Source organism: Gadus chalcogrammus, chromosome 17, assembly GCF_026213295.1.
Source record: "Gadus chalcogrammus isolate NIFS_2021 chromosome 17, NIFS_Gcha_1.0, whole genome shotgun sequence".
Lineage (NCBI taxonomy): Eukaryota > Metazoa > Chordata > Actinopteri > Gadiformes > Gadidae > Gadus > Gadus chalcogrammus.
Genome location: NC_079428.1, coordinates 1,309,293 through 1,329,099, shown reverse-complemented (window position 1 = coordinate 1,329,099; position 19,807 = coordinate 1,309,293). Strand labels below are relative to the sequence as shown.

Genomic DNA, 19,807 nt, shown 5'->3' with positions numbered 1-19,807 from the left:
TCTTTTACAAGGAGTGGAGGTTGTGCGATATGTCTTCTGCGCCAGTGACACAAAAAAAGGAAGTAGCTCTTGGCAGTGGTAAAAGGTCTATTCAGATGTGTACAAACCGGTTATATATTAAAAGATGACTGGAATTACGAGCTAGTCTCTCTGCAAATTAAGTTCAGGTTTCAACTTGGAGACTTTTCTTCACCGTTGACATGTACAGTATACGTAGGCTTTGAGGTCAAATATTTATATACAAATAGAGTGGAAGCATTAATAGCAAGGGGACACCATACATGCATAGCTTGTTCTAATCATGAAATAATCTCAGTGTAATTTAGTGTCTCAGTCACAGGTTATGAAAACAATAAATAAAATATATTTTAATAGTAGACTAAATTTACACACAACATGTTCCTGTCACACTGCACTTTGTGGAAGTAAGACACACGTGTTGTTGAAGGAATGTATTTCATTTTATTGTCTAGTGAATAACCAGGCACTTGCATGGAAAGACAACATATCACTTCACCAGTAGAGGGCCCCAATTTCATGCACGTTGAATAGTATGACCTGGGAGCAAATTATCAGTAACATCCAAGCCTTGTAGTATTTACAACAAAAAGAAAACTCACAGTTCCACAACAACACACGGAAATAAATAGTTCAAAGAAAAAAACATCTTATCTTCAGCAAACATTGAATAAACAAACATGTCATATCTACATAACTCATCATTGTTCTTGATGAAAGCCGCCTAACATCCAAAGAACAAAATCTTGTTTGTGTAAACTACAATAGCGTGACATAAATTGTTTAAGATTATAGATCAAACACTGAATTAAATTATTTTTTGAAAGGAGTCGTGAAAGGTTGACAAGTTTGAGCTTTTAAAGACTAAAAGCTGTAACAGGGCTTTGATCCCATTTTAAAACGTTACTTGCTAATGACCTTATTTTCTACTGAAGATAATGTTCCTGCGGTTGATGAACGGGGGACATTTGCTGAGGACATAAGACGAAGGCTCGAAGTGCAAACCCAGCAGTCATTTACAGTTAATAAATTAACAAAAAAGGTTTCTACCCAGATCACACTTTATTTTACAGTGGCCATGTTGACTCATCTATTAGTCAATGTACACATTACCGGCCCAATAACACTAAATTTCCAGATTTCTTCCTTAGATTTCCTTAGAAGGTTAGTATGCAGAGATCAGGGAGGTCTTTGTTGAATCTAGGACTGCACATGAACACGCCCCATCTTTGATTCACAATGTTCCCATCTGATCTGTATCAGCTATACTTATTCAGGTAAAATTGCCAATACCCCTTGACAAGGGGCCACATTAAATAACCCCTAATTACCATTAGTTAATATGGTAATAAGCATTATCTAACAGCTAATTAACAGTTAGCTTATAAGTAATAATTCATTAATGGTGTTTGCATCAACTAACGTATTCAATAATACATTATTTAAACCCACTAACCCATATGCTAATTTTATATATAATAATGCGTATTGCTGTTTATTAATGGTTAATTAATGTTCCCTTATTGTAAAGTGTTACCATTTGGCCAGTAATGTTAACGTGGCCCAATAAAAAAACAGGTTCAAAAGGTTATTTGCTCAGGTTATTTCTGAAACAACAATCAGCCTGTGTCAAGTTAGTATTTTCGATTTTAGTAGTATCACTATAATATAAATCATACTATAGTATGTTTCTTTGGTAGCAGGAGGGTTTGGTAGAAGCAAAGACTTTGCTTGGCCTTGAGTTCCGATATGTCATGGAGTCAAAGTGGTTAAAGGAACATTCCAACAGTTTGGCTAAAGTCACCAAATCATGTCAGAAAAGAAGAAAAATAAAACATCCAAATGCAACATTTACAAAGAGGAGATAAAAAACAACAACTCACCAAGCCATGTCCCTTACATAGACTTGGAGTTTCGAGTGCAAAAGTCAGATTTTCTTTTTCCCTAAAGAAGTTGTGTCTCATAGTAGTGCAATATGATGGAAACCCATTTCGTCCAATGAAGATACCAGAACACAAATTGCGAGGTTTCATCTTGGGGGATTGTATTTTTTTACCTGAATGGTTTAAAGAAAATGTCTTTAAGCAGGTCGTGCAAACTACATAACATGCCTTTCTCTTTATGAAAGGCTCTTTGGCATGGCATTCTCCTGTTAGCACACCCTATGGATTCTCCTTACTATTTAAACGATACTTTGTCAAAATGGGACATTTCAAACTCCAGTGGCTCTGTGAAACACGGGTTGTGAATTTGGCATAGAGTAGCATACAAAGGCAGTTCAACACAGCTGTCCGTTAGGAAGCCATCGCTATTAAGTTACCCCCCCCACTATAAAACCCCTCCAGGTCGCTTCTGGCCTCTAAAAGCAAGGGTCATGAACTCCAGTTAGATTTAAAAAGAAAACACAATAAATAAACTGAAGGCTTTGTTGCCAGGGCTACACCAACGTCTTCGAGTCCTGGAGTGGGCCACAGTCCAGTCCAGTACAGTCCTCCCCCTCACCCAGCCTGGAGTGGGCCACAGTCCAGTCCAGTACAGTCCTCCCCCTCACCCAGCCGGTGTGTGACCAGTGGTCGTCGTCGTTGTCATTGGGCGGGCGTCCTCCGGTGTCCAGGGTCTCCGGGCGTGTCTCAGGGCGTGTCTCCGGGCGTGTCTCGGCAGGACTGGCAGCAGCGGGTTTTGAACTGGGGGAGGACACAGAGCTGGAGCTGGTGGACCTTCTCGCAGTAGCGCGTGCTGTCACGGCACTCCTCCGCTGGGGAGGCACAAAGAGAACGTAGGCTCGGGGTTAGGTTGTTGTTTAGAGCCTAGGGGGGGCGACAGCATGAGACGTTTGATGACTCATCAGGGGCTAGCTAGCGTCTCGCATTTAAAAGCAACGGTCATGAACTAACATAGATTTAGTTTGTTATAGTCTGGGAACCAGACGAATCGACCAGGTTTATTTTCTCTGGCGTAAGCGTCTGGTCCCCCCTCCAGTTCAGACAGATCTCCAGCAGACGGCTGGAGATCCGGCCTGGGTCGGGCCAATCACAACCATTGATCTAACACAGGGCGGGGTTTGATACGATGACTGACCAGAGGAGCGCCCAATGGGAGCTTAGAAACCGCTGATGTGTCACACGTTTCCTTGCTCTGATTGTTTGTAAATTTGTCCAGTTGTGACCGGAGGCATTTTGGTTTGAACCCGTTGATAAGGGCCCTTGGAAATTAAAGGTTTCTGACTAATATTCACTTTCGAATTGAAGGGTGTGTACAAGGGGAAGTTGAAGTGGTTAAAAGTAGAAAGAAATCGGAAACTCCCTCAAAGTCTTTTCTTCCAATGCAAGAATAATAACAGAAACCAACCGAAAGGCAACTGTAAAGATGAACAAACACAAACTTCCCTGAGACATCATTTACCTTTTGGATTTTCAGAAAAAGGGACTGCTGTAAAGGGAATTACCCATTAGGGGTGTTCATTATCATCGATTGTTAACCTTTCTCATAGCAAATCATTGAATATCAAACCTAGAAAGGGCTATACACCAGAATAACAGTTAGTGGAAGAGGGAGAGAGGTAAAAAGTAAAATAAATCGGAAACCCCTTCGCGAACGTGTTCCTCAAACATGGGAACAATAACAGAAACCAAGTGAAACCCAACTGTAAACAGTTAGTGCTTGGTGAGGTCCCCCCTTCACTGTGAAGCGCTTTGGGTAGCAACGAAAGCGCTATATAAATGTAAGAAATTATTTATTATTATTAAACACAAACAAACACAAACCGACTGAAACCCAACTGTAAACACAAACAAACACAAACCGACTGAAACCCAACTGTAAACACAAACAAACACAAACCAACTGAAACCCAACTGTAAACACAAACAAACACAAACCGACTGAAACCCAACTGTAAACACAAACAAACACAAGCCCAGAAAACCAACTGCAAACACAAACAAACACAAACCGACTGCAACCCAACTGTAAACACAAACAAACACAAACCGACTGAAACCCAACTGTAAACACAAACAAACACAAACCGACTGAAACCCAACTGTAAACACAAACACAACCCAACTGTAAACACAAACACAAACAAACAAGCGCGCTGCGGTTCTGATTGGACCCTCACCTCGTCCGCACGACGTCAGGTTGCAGCGCTGCCAGCCGGGGGGGCGGGGCCTCCAGGAGCACTGGTGGTCCCGGCTGCCGCGGCCCGTCTTGGGGTCCGCGCACGTCACGTGGCGGGACTGGAAACCATGGCGACCGCAGGTGGCGGTGCACTGGGTCCAGGGGCCGGTGCGCCAGTGCAGCGCGCAGGCCTCCGACGAGCAGTTCCTCAGGGAGCTCGGTCTGGGGGCCGCGGAGGGAGGGGCCGTTAATAACAGAGAGGCTGACCGGGGGGGTCCTAACTCGGGGGTCCTGACTGGGGGGGGGGGGGGGGTCTTAACAGGGGGGACCTGATTAGCTCAACCTGCAGAGCCAACGGGCCGCTTGTGGCTCAGGAGGTAGAGCGGGTTGGCTGGTAACCAGAAGGTCGCTGGTTCGATCCCCGACTCCTCCTAGCTGAGTGCCGAGGTGTCCCTGGGCGAGACGCCTCACCCTGACTGCTCCTGACGAGCTGGCTGTCGCCCTGCGTGGCTGACTCCGCCGTCGGTGTGTGAACGTGTGCATGAATGGGTGAATGTAGCGCTCTGGGTGGCCACTGGTTAGAGAAGCACTGTATGGGAACTGTAAGTGCGGTCTGTTTATCATACACCAACAGTAAGCCAGTCGTGAATAAAGATGAGGACAATTCTAAATGAACCCCTGGGACTCCATAAACCCTCGAGGGAAAGCATGCACACGCCTACGCACACGCAGAAAGTGTCGTTTGACACGTATCAAGTTTTTTGGTTCTGCGAGCGCACACTTAAATAAATAAAGAAATTACAACATACGAATAAAAGTAACATTGAATTGACATGGCTGGACGTGGGATATGCCCTGGGACCTCACCTCTGCGGCCCGGGACACAGTCTGTTCGGCACCCTGGTGCTGTTGGAGTCCTGGCAGTGAACCGCGCGCCGCTGAGTGGCCAGGCTGGGTCCCACACAGTGACCGTGGCACTAAGACAGTGAGGGACGTACACACGTTCACACAGACACTCATCCATTCATATGTTCTTTCATATTCATAGGGGTGCATTAGATAGACACAGATTGATAGACCTGAGACTGTTGGGGAGACTGAACTTAAGTTGATATTTATTTGTACGGACAGACTGTTCACAAATGTTCATTCACACGTTCAGATCTCTAGAGCCATCTGCGCTGTGTTTCACTTGATGACATCACTTGACATTGTATTCTTATTTATAGCTCGAGTCCTTTCTGGTTAGTTTGTGTACACTAACTCTTTCCTGCACCTCTCCTGTGTTTCATTATCAATGCCGTTGCTGCTATTGTTTAACACGTGAATTTCACTCATAATTTTTCGATACGCGAGAAGGACATCGCAAACCGCTAGCTTATTTAGGACCTCGAACCAAGCTCCCCGCGTGTTCGTCCGAGCGCAGCTGAGCATGTGATATCCTCGTGTACGCTCGCATTAATAACCATGCGATATCCATTTGATCTCCTCTCTTAAATCATGCTTTTTGAGGGAGGAGAGGAAACATGGCTGCCAATTGTAATTGGCCGGACTACAGTTTAGAATTGATCTAATTTCCACTTGGATGAAGTCAGGCATTGGGTGGATAAAACTAAAAGGACAGATGAAAGACACAAGTTTATTAAGCTTTTGTCTGTTGAAAGGAAAGCGGCATGTGTGTTTCCCCCTCACACTAATTTGAGGACGGACAGCATGTAATGCGGCCACTTGGACGATTTCAAAATGAAAGCGCTATCCAAGAACCGAGTCTCTAAAACTAGTACCTGGAACTTATTAAGATGCATATGATGGGATACACAGAAACCAAGCGCAAAGTTCGGTCCAAACCTTTTTTATTTTTTTTTATTTCTCCAGCATTCCTGGCCTCCAACTCCCTTTATGAATTATATCAAATTATATTTATTTTAAATGCTGTGTCTCTCGGGAGATCCAAAAGATAGGATAAACACAATCGTCACTTATAACACGAATGAACACTCCCGCTTTAATGTACCATTGCGCTGCAATTAAAGCTATCTTTGCTAGTTTTAGATTTGCATCCTTTCTGCGTTCTTTCTTCCTTGAAAATGAATCTGTTTTCCTTGCCCTTTAGAGACCTTATTAAGCTCTGTGACATGGCTAACGGCTGTACAAGTGACAGTGACTGGGAGCTGAGTGGAGCTTACCCCCCCCCAGTGGCCGGAGGTCCACCCCACACAGGGCTGCAGGCTGCAGGGCTTCGTATCGGCGGGCGGCGTCCTCCCCGCGGAGGAGCAGCGCTGGCTCTCCAGCTCCAGGGGCCTCCGGTCCGGGCCCCCCACGCAGGTCACCCTCCTGCCCTGGGTGCCCCCTCCACAACTAGCGGAGCAGGTCGACCAGCCGTCCACCCGCCACCTGCTCCCCCACCGCCGACAGAGAAGGAAAAGTCGGTTGAAGTCGGCTGAAGTCGGTTGAAGTCGGCTGAAGTCGGTTGAAGTCGGCTGAAGTCGGCTGAAGTCGGTTGAAGTCGGTTGAAGTCGGTTGAAGTCGGTTGAAGTCGGTTGAAGTCGGTTGCAGTCGGCTGAAGTCGGTTGAAGTCGGTTGAAGTCGGTTGAAGTCGGTTGCAGTCGGCTGAAGTCGGTTGAAGTCGGTTAAATCAAGATCTTTGGGGTATTGAGATGCTTGGTCTTTGAGTCATCCTGATAGTTATTAGATGAGAATCGTGCGACATTGGCCCAGCTTTCTTAAGGTGTGGTCGCAAGTTGTTTTTCAAATCTATTAAATAAGGCTTGAAAAATAAAAGCCTATTTAATAATTTATTTATTAATGAATTATCGATTTCTCAAATGTGTTTGTTACTTTCTCATTTACTTTTGTATTTTCTGTATATTCGTTAACTATCTATTCTTGTTAATGTTTTTTTTTTTTAATTCCTTTAACTGCAGCCAACTGTACATGCTACTTTGATGTCCCATTTTGGACTAATAAATGACACATCTGATCCTATCATACTATTGCCTCTTTCGATACGTTCATGTTTTCATGAACGTGCACACGGAAAACATACAGACATGTGAAAACATTCAAAGCTGCATTCTTCTACATGTTCCATCGAGGTCATGTGACAGGAAGTTACCGGATGTGGCCAGACAGGGAGCCGATCTCGTTGGCACAATAAAACACTATTCTTCACTACTCTATTCACTACTCTTTCAAATGGGGGAGATTCATTTTTAAACAAGGACCACATGGAGCCACAACTTTATATCCATGTCTCAAATCCGGGTGACAGCCACACTGGGGCCTGTTAAACTCACCGTGGCTCAGTGTCTCAGGTTATTCCTCTCCAAGGTTGTTACACCAATAATGATTTATAGCGCATTGTCTTTTATTGGGCTATATTCTGTGTGTGTGTGTGTGTGTGTGTGTGTGTGTGTGTGTGTGTGTGTGTGTGTGTGTGTGTGTGTGTGTGTGTGTGTGTGTGTCTGTGTGTCTGTGTGTCTGTGTGTGTTAGTTACTGTGTGTGTGTGTGTGTGTGTGTGTGTGTGTGTGTGTGTGTCTGTGTGTGTGTTAGTTACTGTGTGTGTGTGTGTGTGTGTGTGTGTGTGTGTGTGTGTGTGTGTGTGTGTGTGTGTGTGTGTGTGTGTGTGTGTGTGTGTCTGTCTGTCTGTCTGTGTATCTGTTAGTTACTGTGTGTGTGTATATAGAATTGGCCTGCAGTAGCAGTCAGTTACCTGAGGGGGCAGGCTTGTCCATGACAGAGCTCAGACGCCTTGCTGTTGTCGGTTGAGTCGGGGCAGATGGAGCCGTCTGTCGCCGTGCCACCGTTTCCATGGAGACAACCTGGACCTTTGTAGTAAACAAAAATAAAACACAAAAACAACAGAGTATGAGTCTTCATGAATTGGGGATGGAAACAGCACATCAAAAACCAATATTCAGATATTGTATGAATGCCAAATGGATTGTATGATGGTTCAGACTTCCTAAGCTTTTTAAAAGCACATATATGAAGTTTGTTTAAACTCCTTGCTGTTGAAACAGTTTAGAGATATGATTAATGGACCAAACCATTATCAGAAGTCAGGGGACTAGCCCGCTCTGGGAAGACAGGAGACGCTGGTATATTAAGGCTCTAACTTAAAACATTAAATACATATGGTTCTTATACAGGCCTGATGCGAGAATACTTCAAGGGTATTGGACAGTTAAATGAAAACATGTGAGAGCATGTACATTGCAAACCGGAAAATAAGCTGGGATCCATGATATAACTAAGTGATACAAATCTAAAACTCTAATAGGATAAATAATCCTATTTGGCACCAGAAGAAGGACAATAATAATTTTGTCAATGTTCCATCATCAGTGCCTCAAAAGCCAACAGTTTGGCTAAAGTTTTGGTAAAACCCAAACAGTTTGTCACACGCATAATCGTAAACCGTCCATCAATTATTTCTGCAAGGTAACTTCCTAAAAAGGAATTAGAAATTTTTTCCCAGGACCTCCCCTTTAACGACCCCTCTTCAGACCAGACGTACGCAGCACACACACACGCTGCCTTGATGTACTCTGACCCCCCCCCCCCCCTCATCCTTCCTCCCCCCTCATTGTTCTCAGGCGAACCGAGTGGCGTTGGTGCTCTGATGACATGGGAGCAGAGAGGGGGTTCATGGGTGATCACCCCGCCGTGGGAGTGAGACGCAGGACTGCGGCGGAGGCCGAGGTCCAAGCGGAGTGGCACGTTCAGGACATTCCCCAGCGGTGACGCCGAGTGGCGGGCCGAGCGTGTGCTAAAGAGATCGAGAGGGCTGCGGTGTTGATGTCTGGCCCTGCCAGACGAAAGTCAACCCCCGTCGGATCACCACTCGCCCCTCGGGAGAACGGAGTCAGTGCCCCCCCCCCGAAAGTCTTTGAGGATAGCGACACCCCCGCTGACATCACCAACGGCTATCCGAACAAAGTTGAGATCAGGACTTTTTGGGTTGTCATGTAACGACTTGTTATATGCAATCTTATTGTATGTTGTACGTCTTTGCACTTAGAAATAGTACTTAGCATTGTGTAGCGTCTTATCCTATCTTTGTTGTATACAGGGAATGGGTTAACCTAGTGATAGTTAGTGCTTGGTACTTGGTTCTATGAACATCCTTACTGTACCGACAGCGATATATTGTTGTTTCTCTTTCGTCCAACAAATGGACTTATGTAAGTCGCTTTGGATAAAAGCGTCCGCTAAATGCCCTGAATGTAAAAGTATGGTTTACGTCTCCGAGGGGAACCAGGGGTTTGCTCCACCCTACCTGAGATGTGGAGGCGTGTGGCCGCGGAGGTGGTGCCGTGGCGGTTGGAGGCGGTGCAGGTGTACACCCCCTCGTCCTCCCGGCCCGGGGACAGGAGCCGGAGGGATCCTGTCGGCAGCAGCTCCACCCTGCGGCCGGTGAACAGAACACAACCACGGGGCCTCGTCAAACCACCGTCACAGCGGCCAGAGACACACTCTGCCAACCGGTGCCTTCCTTTATCGACGGAGCCTTGACGCCACGAAAAGAGACCACTGTCATCACTGGATCAAAATCAAACCCAAAATCAGCTTTTGTTTTAGTGATACGGACATTTTCTTTTTGTCTACCTGCTCTGTTCTGAGCCCAGGGACACGTCACCCATCGCTGTTCACATACGAAAAACATACCGCCTAAATGAGCCAAATGGTGCTATCCATTTGATCTCCTCTCTTCAATCATGCTTTTAGAGGGAGGAGAGGAAACATGGCTGCCCATCGTGATCGGCCGGACTACAGTTTAGAATTGATCTAATTTCCACTTGGATGAAGTCAGGCATTCGGTGGATGAACCCAGAAGGAGAGATGAAAGACACGAGTTTATTACGCTTTTGTCGGTTGAACGGAGATGTGTGTTTCCCCCTCACACTAACAGGGGGGGGGGGGGGGTCGGTCTCACCTGGCGTCGGCGCTGATCACCCGGCCGTCCCGGGTCCAGCTGAGGCTCGGGGCCGGGTGCCCCGCTGCCTCGCACCTCACCTCCAGGCTGTCGACCTGCCCCTGCAGCGTCACCGGCGCCCCCGCCTGCACGCTCACCTCAGAGGCCCCCGTCGCCCCGGGCCGCTGGAGGAAGACCGGGGCCCTGGGTCTGGGGGTGTGGGCCCTGCCGCCGGGCCTGTACGGCAGAGACCCCCCCGTGGAGGGGGAGGCCTCTGGCCGCTCCAGAGGGTGCAGCGTGGACTCGTTGGTGTCCCCTCGCGCGGCGCTCATCTCGCCCAGCAGCCGGGCCACGAGGAGCTCCTCCTGGGGCCCCCGGAGGCCCTCCGAGAGCCTCTGGACGACCGCGTCCAGCGTCTTCGTCTCGGCGACGAGCAGCGCCGGATCGGACGGCCCTCCGCCCGTCGTCGCCACGTCCCCCGGCGCCGACCCGTTCCCGTTCCTCTCGCCGGACGGCGTCGCGGGCGCCTTGAAGTCGAGCAGCCGCCGCGCCACGTCGTCGTAGCGCCCGAAGGCGTCGCGCAGCTCCTGCGGGATCTCCGGCGCGTCCGGCCCGCCTCTCTTCCGCCCCGGACCGCCGCCGATGCCGTGGAGCCACGCCCCCCCGGCGCCCGGCCAGGACGGCTTCTGCTTGCTGCCGATGACCTTGAGCACGAAGCTCTCCCGGGCCGTCCCCGCCACGCAGGTGTACACGCCCACGTCGGCGGCGTCCAGCTGGTGGATCTTGAGGTGTCCGGGGGCGGTGAGGGAGAGGTGGGGCAGGGCGGCCAGCGGGCGGCCGTCCTTCAGCCACTGGACGCGGCCCTTGCCGAAGCGGCGCGTGGGGCAGCGGAGCACCACCGACGTCCAGGGGAGCAGGTAGGCGTAGCCGCCCACCACCAGCTGCAGCTTCTTGCCCTTCCTCCGCTGGATGTAGACCCGGCTCTGAGCCAGGATGGTGGGCTCCGGCTTGGCCATCTCCAGCCGGGTGGTCTCTGGGGGTCGAGACGAACAACGGTTCAAAGAGTCTGTTTTAGAGTGGTATACTTACGTCCGACCACTAGCGCTAGGTTCTTGCAGACAGCAATAGCATTACTGCCCCTAGTGGTTGGATGTAAGTACTGTACTCTTGACAATAAACATGCCAGGAGTAACGTCTGTGTCCGGCTAGTTAATCTCAGCATACCAAAGATACTAAATCCCCCCAAAAAAAACACGCTATACAAGAATACACCTCTGTGATCCGAAGCCAGCGATAAAAAGCGGATTCTAGGTTAGCGACGGGTGTAACAGGACGAGCATCAACTCCCTGTCACAGCTTAAGATCCGATGGTCCGTTTGGTTTGATTGACGGGGGTCTCGTACCGTCGCAGGGCCTCATGGTGCACGTCCGGACGCTGGCTGGCCGGGGGGCCGTGGAGCAGGCGTCATGGGAGAGGGTCTGAACGCTGCCGTTCTCTCGCTGCGTGACACACACTGTCTCCACCCTCTGGAGGCCCCTGCCACAGCTCACCGAGCACTGGACAGCCGGTACAGTACAGGCGTAAGAACACGACCGGAACGACAACAATGCATAATGACATCATCTCTTTCGTACCCATTTACAATTAGCATACGATTGCCATTTAGCAGACGCTTTCTTCCAAAGCGACATACAACGGTGACGGTTCAAACACACGTTCACACATCGACGGCGGAGTCAAACGAAGGAGCAAGGCGACAGCCAGCACTTCAGGAGCAGTAAGCAGTAAAGGACACCTCGGCACTCAGCTCGGAGGAGGCCGGGGGTCAAACTATCAACCTTCTGGTTCCAGGTAAACCCGCTCCACCTCCAGAGCTAAGCCCAACACATGTGCTAGAGAACACACACATCAAGAGGATGACACTCCTCTTGCATTCATTATCATCGTTCGGTTCCATGTGGGTCGTTCAGGAGGCGGTGTACCTGGGACCAGACCCCGGTCAGCCACTGGGGCGGGCAGTCCTGGCTGGCGCAGGGCTGCTGGCTCCCGGGCACTGTGGACGGGCAGAAGGATTCGTGCAGAGGCAGGGCACTGCCGTCGGCCAGATGCTGCCTGCACACCACCTCCCTGAGCTGGACGCCGCCCCCGCCGCAGCTACGGGAGCACTGGAACACACGGTAGAAATACAGGGCTGTGATCGGCCGTTTTCAAGGATGGGTCACAACCTGGCAGAAACATACGGTAGATGTGTGCAGTCCAATTAATTACGTGAAGAGCCTCCTAGGTAAAACAAAGATCAGCAATGGAATATAATCCAAAAAAGATTAATATGAGTTTAAAGTATCAATTGGTTTTATGGACTTTTAGGTACTCGGATTAATGGTAGTGTTGCACTTGTTGGGGGTAAATCTTCCTTGTGGAACGCGCTCTCTGTCTTCTTTCAAAAGCGTCTGCTGAATAAGAGTAACGTAACAGAACTACCGTACTTATAACCAACAATAACTATTTCACACCCAACCAAAACGTTGGGTCAAACCGAAGCCAGCGTCCTTCCCCCTAAAGCCGAGCTGTCCTTGGCGTACCTTCCCCCACTCCAGGGGGTCCCAGGAGGGGGGGCAGTCGAAGCGGTTGCAGGCCTGCACCGGGACGGGCTTGGAGGGGGGGCACTCCTCGTCCCGCACGGCCCTGGTGGCGTTGCTGCCGCGGGCGGGCCGGTGGGTACAGGCCACGGCCCGCGTCTTCAGGCCCACGCCGCAGGTCGCCGAGCAGGAGCTCCACTCCCCCGTCTGCCACCTGGGGGGGGGGGGGGGGCGTTTAGCTTGACCTACATATAGGTATGTATGGTTTTGAATGCCTCGTCAAAACCCATCTCTTCTCTCTGGCTTTTGACACTTGGGGAGACATTGAAATTGTGACTCATCTTTTTATCTTGTTGTTTATTAGGTTGTGCTGTTGAGCTGTTTTCTTGTCTTTTTGCGATGTCTCCAAATTATTAGTCTGTAAGTCACTTTGGTCAAGGACGGTTGTTTCAAAGGGCTTGACAAATAAAGTTGGATTGGATTGGATACATTTACATTGGTATATACAGGGCTTGTAGCAGAACCTTTTCTCAAAAGCGACTTACAATAACGACTTACAATAAATAATAATTTCTCAGAAGAAAGAGAAACAACTATAGATCCCTGTCGGTACAATAAGGATGTTCATAGAACCAAGTGTGTTCTCTGAACGAGTGCGTACATTCAGTTTAAGAGGGGTGTTGTGGGGGTGGGTGAGGGGGTAAGGGGTTGGCTTTGTAGAGTCCAGGTGAACTTTGACAACTTTTGCGGAAGCTGGTGAGCGGCTCTGTGGTCCTGATGTCTGCAACCTCTGAGGAAATTCAACTGTTGCTATCAAACGTTATGCATGTGGCATTTTGATAAGACTACCATGTGCTAGTCTTATCAAAACGACCCATTATTGAAACCACAAACTATTCCCCTTATACAAAGCAAGTGATAGATAGCGTCTTTTTCCATTTATGTTTGGCGGTTTTGACTCATGAGCACAAAGAAACACAAAGAGTGATCCCTTTTTTGCTTTGTTATCTGAAATCTCCCTTCTGGCGATCCATATCGCCAGATCCTCATCAATCACTGCAATTAATAAGAGCAGGATCATAGTTCAAAACCATCGGGGTTCAGTGTGCATGGACGCAGATTCCACAACAACATAATTGATGTAGCATCTGTGGCCCCGGCCCACAGATGTCTGAAAGTACTTTTCCGAAGCCAAAAGACGGGCCCTTCGTACTTTCCACAGTCGTCGTGACCTCGGGCATAAATCCTGATTTGGCGGGCAGCCTAGTCGGGGGTCTGAGGGGAGAGACACCAGGACGGAGCCGACAGCCAGAGCGAGAGCGTCAGGCCTGGAGCGGCCTCTCACCAGCGCTGCACGCTGCACAGTGGACCTAAGTGATGGGTTCTACCACGCTACGGCGCCTCAGACCCACGTCTAGAGCCTGATTTACCGCCGGAGCTAAACCCCTGGCACGTACTTCCGAGATAAAATCACAACTTTCGCTAAATCACTGAGCGGAACCACGAGCCTGGATCCGAAATAGACGCGTAAAACCCCCGCTGCTTACTTTTAATCTGGCAGTGTTTACGCAGCCCTCGGAACACATCGAGGACCCCGCGTGCTTTTCCCGCCAAGCGTGTCTCATGTGACCTAATCAACGGCTAACTCGGCTATCGTTAGCCCGCTCTGGCGCCGCCGGGTCGGTTGGAAAGACACGAACACGAGATCATGACGGATATCGCCGCGAGAGCTCTCCAAACAAATACCTCCGTAGTATTCCAACTATTCGTATTCGTACGAGCGCTCCAGGAACGGAGAGCAGGTGAATGGGGTTGTGGGGGGGGGGGGAGGGGGGGGGCGACGAATGCAATACTTCAGTTGAAATTCCATGGCTGTTTCCCTTTTATAGGGAATACGATCCGAAGAGTGTTGCTGTGAGCAGGGGGTCTGGAGGCTGGGGGGATAGGATGGGGGGGCTACGGGGAAAGCTACTCGGGCCAAAGGAAACAGGTCAGACGCGGCGCTTGTTGTGCCACAAAACAAGCCCCGAGGCCTGGGAAAACACCAGCGGAGGGGGGGGGGGGGGGGGGGCTCTCGACGAGGGTGTTGGCGGCGGTGGAACGGCCCACGGAGCACGGGGTGTCTTACCGCGAAACAGGGCCCCACAAATGTCTTGGTTCTGCGGGGGGCCAGTGGACAACGTACCAGTGTGGTGTTTACGCAACGCTTTGAAACCCGCTGGTGTGAGGTACGCCCCCTGCGATGGATGTATTAACATGTTTGTTTGTGTGTGTGTGTGTGTGTGTGTGTGTGTGTGTGTGTGTGTGTGTGTGTGTGTGTGTGTGTGTGTGTGTGTGTGTGTGTGTGTGTCTCTGTCTGTCTCTGTGAGTGTGTGTGTCTCTGTCTGTCTCTGTGTGCGTGTGTGTCTCTGGCTGTCTGTGTGTGTGTATGTGGGTGTGTGTGTCTGCGTGTGTGCGTGCACGTGTGTGTGTGCGTCCTGACTCACCTGGGTGGGCAGGGCTGTGTGTTGCAGTCCTGGAGGAGCTGGGGGGGGCGGCGGGAGCTCACACACACCCTCTGCTCGGCGGCTTCCCGCGTCTGCTTGTTCAGACAGATGACCACCGCCTCCTGCAGGCCTGGAGGCACACAGCAGCCTGGGGCTCAGCGTGGCTGTGGCCTAGCAACTACCTGATGCTGGCACCTTTTATAGGCTTTGTTCTATTGTTCTATTGTCTAGTCTATTTCTATTTTTGTCTATTTCTATTTACATTCTTGTTCTATTGTCTATTTCTGTTCTATGGCCTTTTGTTCCATGGCCTTCTGATTGTATTTGATCCAGTTATGACCTAAATGGTTGTCATAAATGTCAATATTTGACACATTACATCCGGGAATGTTGAGAACCATGAACATAATCAGCGGTAATCTGTGTTTTAGCGCCTGACTCCTCATTCATCTGTGTTTTAATAATACATATATATATATTATTAAAACACAGATGAATATATAGATATATGTGAACCGTTTGTTCCGTACATCTCCCTGCCGACGCTAATGTCTAAAGCGCTACAGACCGCCGACCCCTATCCCCGCGGCTCCAACATTAGCGCCTCCGTATGAAACCCGATCTCAGGAGACTCTACAAGCGGCCGCCTGCCGTGAACTGAACCGTGGCGGGGCCGGGGCCGAACCCAAAGGCCCCCGATGGTAAGCTGCTCCGTGAGCAGGACGTCAGCGGCGATCCTCTCCAGAAGGCCTCGAGAAAAACAATCCGTTCAACCGCAGCGCTAGCAATAGCCCTAGCTCCCGCGGGTGAACCTCCGGTTCAGTGTGTGAGCGGGGGGACGCCGGTTCAAAGCGCCGCGCCGTAGCGCTAACCGCGGGGCCCGCTTCTTAATTCAGCGGAGAATAACAGCCAGTCAGGGGCCCAGCGGTGTGACGGTCCACAGGAGCGGCAGAACCACCCCGTGTGGGAGTGTGTGAGTGTGTGTGTATGCGCGTGTGTGTGTGTGTGTGTGTGTGAGTGTCTGTGTGTGGGGGAGTGTGTGTGTATGCGTGTATGCGTGTGTGTGTGTGTGTGTCTTTATGGGGTTGTGTGTGTGTGTGTATGCGTGTGTTTTTGTGTGTATGTGTGATTGTGTGTGTGTAGTTGTGTGTCTGTGTGTCTCTGTGGAGGTGTATGTGTTTGTATATATGGATGTGTGTGTGTGTATGCATGTCTGTATGTGTGTCTCTTTGTGTGTGTGTGTGTGTGTGTGTGTGTTTGTGTGTGTCTGTGTCTGTGTGTATGTGTGTGTGTGAAATTGGATACCTCTCTCTCTAATCATAGGCAGAACTGGTCCAGTTAGCCTGAGCACTAGCAGACCGCTAAAGACAGGGAACTCAAACAAGCTCTCACACACCAACACCCCCCTACAACCAGAAGGACTTACACACAGGAGTCCTGCAACCTTCCGCACACACACACACACACACACACACACACACACACACACACACACAGAAACACACATGCAACCATAAATACAGACTTCTGCACCTGCACACACACACACACACACACACACACACACACACACACACACACACACACACACACACACACACACACACACACACACACACACACACACACACACACACACACAACCAGGGCCTTTTCTCAGAGGCCTCATCGTAGGTCCAGCATAGGTGTTGCTCGTATCACTAACGATGCATCTGCTACTGCTGCACCCGGGCACTGGGGGTCGATCAGACGAGTGGAGGAATCCCACGTTGACTGTGGACCCCGTACCCACTGCTGCATACAGGTAGCAAACCCACAATCAGTGACACCTCTGTGAACAGGGTCTACTGCCATTAAAGGTCTTGTGCGTCTCGGCCGACCGTCCAGACGGAGCCGGCGAATCCGGTGCCCGAAACCCCACATTATTGAAACCAATCTCAGAGGTGGTTTCAAATCTATCCGGACCTATGCTTTCGTGTTAAGATCACCGCAAGCGATGACGTCGTCAGCCCCCCACCAGCGGGGGGACATCAGAGTTGCGTTGAATTCTTTATTTATTATTTTATTTGTATTCTTTTTGTAGCTTTAAATAAAGCCCCTTGATAAATGTAATTACTAACAGTACATTAAAAAGTATTTCTGCTCAATTTAAAAGGTTGAATCTCCTCGAGACTGAATGTTTGTACACAGCGCGCAGGCTCGATGCGCTCCACTTTATTCCATGGAGAACCGGCGCCTTGAATATTTACTACAGCGTTTCTACAGCTCGATGCGGTTTCGCAACGACGCCGTCTTTCCGGAGATATTCCTGAACCACATAAAAACCAAACCGGTTGGTTCTCGCCTGTTTCGGCTCCGTGCGGACGGGGCCTAAGCCTGGCCGGAGAGGTTTCACTCATTGTGTTATTGACCTTAAGACGACCACTACTACTGCGTCGGTTGGTCAGCTGCCTTTGCGATGCGGTATCAGCCAACCTATTATTTTAATGGCCTGCAGATTGTGGCCATCCGAAACTCTTCCACCCTCTCTCTCCCTCTCTTAATACGTTGTCTATTGTTGTGGTGTTATTCATTAGCCTTTTTGTAAAGCGTCTTTGAGTACCATGAAAAGCGCTGTAGATCTATTATTATCATTGTTATTATTACATTCTGGGCTCCAGACTTTGAGCCAATCAGAGCCCCCTACCTCCACCACAGCTCTCAGAGCACTCGCTGAAACCGTCGTACTCCCAGTCGTGGAGCTCCTCTCTCGCCTCCTCCTCCTCCTCCTCCTCGTCTTCGTCCTCGTCTTCGTCCCAGGCTCCGCCCCCGGTGCACGGGGCCCGGTAGCAGCGGCGGCCCCTGGCGGGCTCGGGGCCCTCGCATTCGTCGTCGGGCAGGTCGGCCACCGTCTGGGAGAAGGAGAGCAGCACCTGGCACCGCACGCTGCGGGCCTGGGCCCCGGAGCCACAGGAGCTGCTGCACGGCCCCCAGGGGCCCGGCACGAACCTGGAGGGGAGGGGAGAGGGGAGGGGAGACGGGAGGGGAGACGGGTGAGACCACAGAGACACGCTGCTGCTGGAGGTTGTGGTGGTGGTGGTGGTGGATGGATGGATCAATACATGAGGTGGGGGGGGGGGTGAGAGAGACAGAGAGACAGAGAGGGAAACAGAAAGAGAGAGAGAGAGAGAGAGAGACACAGAAAGAGAGAGGGAGGGAGAGAGACAGAGAAACAGAAAGAGAGAGGGAGAGAGGGAGAGAGAGAGAGAGAGAGACACAGAAAGAGAGAGAGAGAAACAGAAAGAGAGAGAGAGAAACAGAAAGAGAGAGAGAGAGGGAGAGAGACACAGAAAGAGAGAGAGAGAGAGAGAGAGAGAGAGAGAGAGAGAGAGACAAACAGAGAGAGAGCACGAGAGAGATAGATATACACAATACATCAGTGTTTCCAAAACCCCAAGTTCCGCGGAAGCGGATGCAAGAATTAAACGGGATCACAGGCCAAAAGGTTGCGAAACTACTACTATATATAGAGAGAGAGAGAGAGAGCACTGTGCACATCAATGGGAACCACATTTTCATGCACAGCATATGAGCAGTGTGACAGCCGAGAGCTGCCGGCGCAATCCCGTCCTGAATCCTGAATCGCTTATCGACTCCGACCGCTGCCTCGCATCACAAACCCTTTGGCTCGGGGAGAATCAAAAAGGGTTTTGGGCGCTTTCCCTCGCCCTCCTACTCTCTGATTGGCCGCTAGGTTGATAAAGTGACAGGGGTCCTGCCGCCGAGGGCCGGGCAGCTGGGTAGCATTAGGGGCCCGGATGCAGTGGTGCTTCAGAGAGTAGGGGCCCCTGTCTTTGTCGTCTTTAAGAACCCATCAGAGGAGAGGAGGAATACTTGTTTGGATCAGTGGAAGAGTTGTGATCATTGGTGTGTGTGTGTGTGTGTGTGTGCGTGCGTGCGTGCGTGTGTTTGCGTGCATGTGTTGTGTAGTAGCCAGAACCGCCTGATGTCGATTCATTCTTGACTCCCTACTTAAAAACAAATACAGTTTTACAGTTTCCTAGCAAACTTTTGCCATCATATAAATTGTCCTTCTATTCAGCCTCGGTTGAGATAAATGTAAAGCGATTTAATCTACATTACAGGAAGAGAGGTCCTAAAACGCATTAACGTAGAAAACAAGCCCTTTTCATTGTTCCCCTGAACTCTGTTCCCTGCCAGCGATTTTCCCAAACGTGAAGTTGCAGTCTTTATCGAGATGGCTCAATATTAAACCCTAATTACACCCCCCTTGTCTTTTTACGAGCATCCCGAGGGCTAATTTCATGCGAGGCCATGAGTCACCAGTAAGGAGTTCAACCTGTGGACCGTCAGTAACATGCAGACCGCGGGCCCTCCGCTGTGCCTCGACACGGCTGGCTAGGAACATCTGCCTTCTCCTAAACAGACGACCTCGTCTGCTTTCAGCCCCGTCGACTCATTTAGTTCTCTCTGTTTCTTCTTCTTATTTCTCTTTGAAACCAGAAATTGAGAGATCCGCCGTGTGTGTGAGTGTTGTTTGTGTTTGCTCCCTGGGGAAGCACAGATGGGGGGAGGTAAAGATCGGGTCAGGCGGAGGGATACGTACCAAGTGGGTTTGATTCTTAAAGCATTCTTCGGGCACAGTGGCGAATGCCCGAAGAATCGGCAAAGAATGCTTGAAGAATG

The 19,807-nt window shown here is 49.9% G+C and overlaps 1 protein-coding gene across 1 annotated transcript in view; it reads right to left on the bottom strand.

Annotated features, from left to right (window-relative positions):
- Positions 1-322: 322 nt before the first annotated feature.
- The window catches only part of LOC130370388 (ADAMTS-like protein 1), a 37,729-nt gene continuing 18,244 nt past the window's right edge, over positions 323-19,807 (bottom strand). The window contains exons 13-24 of the mRNA XM_056576148.1: positions 17,808-18,109; positions 15,122-15,251; positions 12,639-12,849; positions 12,039-12,221; positions 11,459-11,612; positions 10,077-11,088; positions 9,420-9,547; positions 7,851-7,965; positions 6,324-6,531; positions 5,005-5,114; positions 4,139-4,359; positions 323-2,773 (exon numbers count right to left, since the gene is read on the bottom strand). Of these exons, the coding sequence (XP_056432123.1) occupies positions 2,649-2,773; positions 4,139-4,359; positions 5,005-5,114; positions 6,324-6,531; positions 7,851-7,965; positions 9,420-9,547; positions 10,077-11,088; positions 11,459-11,612; positions 12,039-12,221; positions 12,639-12,849; positions 15,122-15,251; positions 17,808-18,109 (2,899 nt within the window). The 3' untranslated portion in view covers positions 323-2,648. The remainder of the gene's footprint in view (positions 2,774-4,138; positions 4,360-5,004; positions 5,115-6,323; positions 6,532-7,850; positions 7,966-9,419; positions 9,548-10,076; positions 11,089-11,458; positions 11,613-12,038; positions 12,222-12,638; positions 12,850-15,121; positions 15,252-17,807; positions 18,110-19,807) is intronic.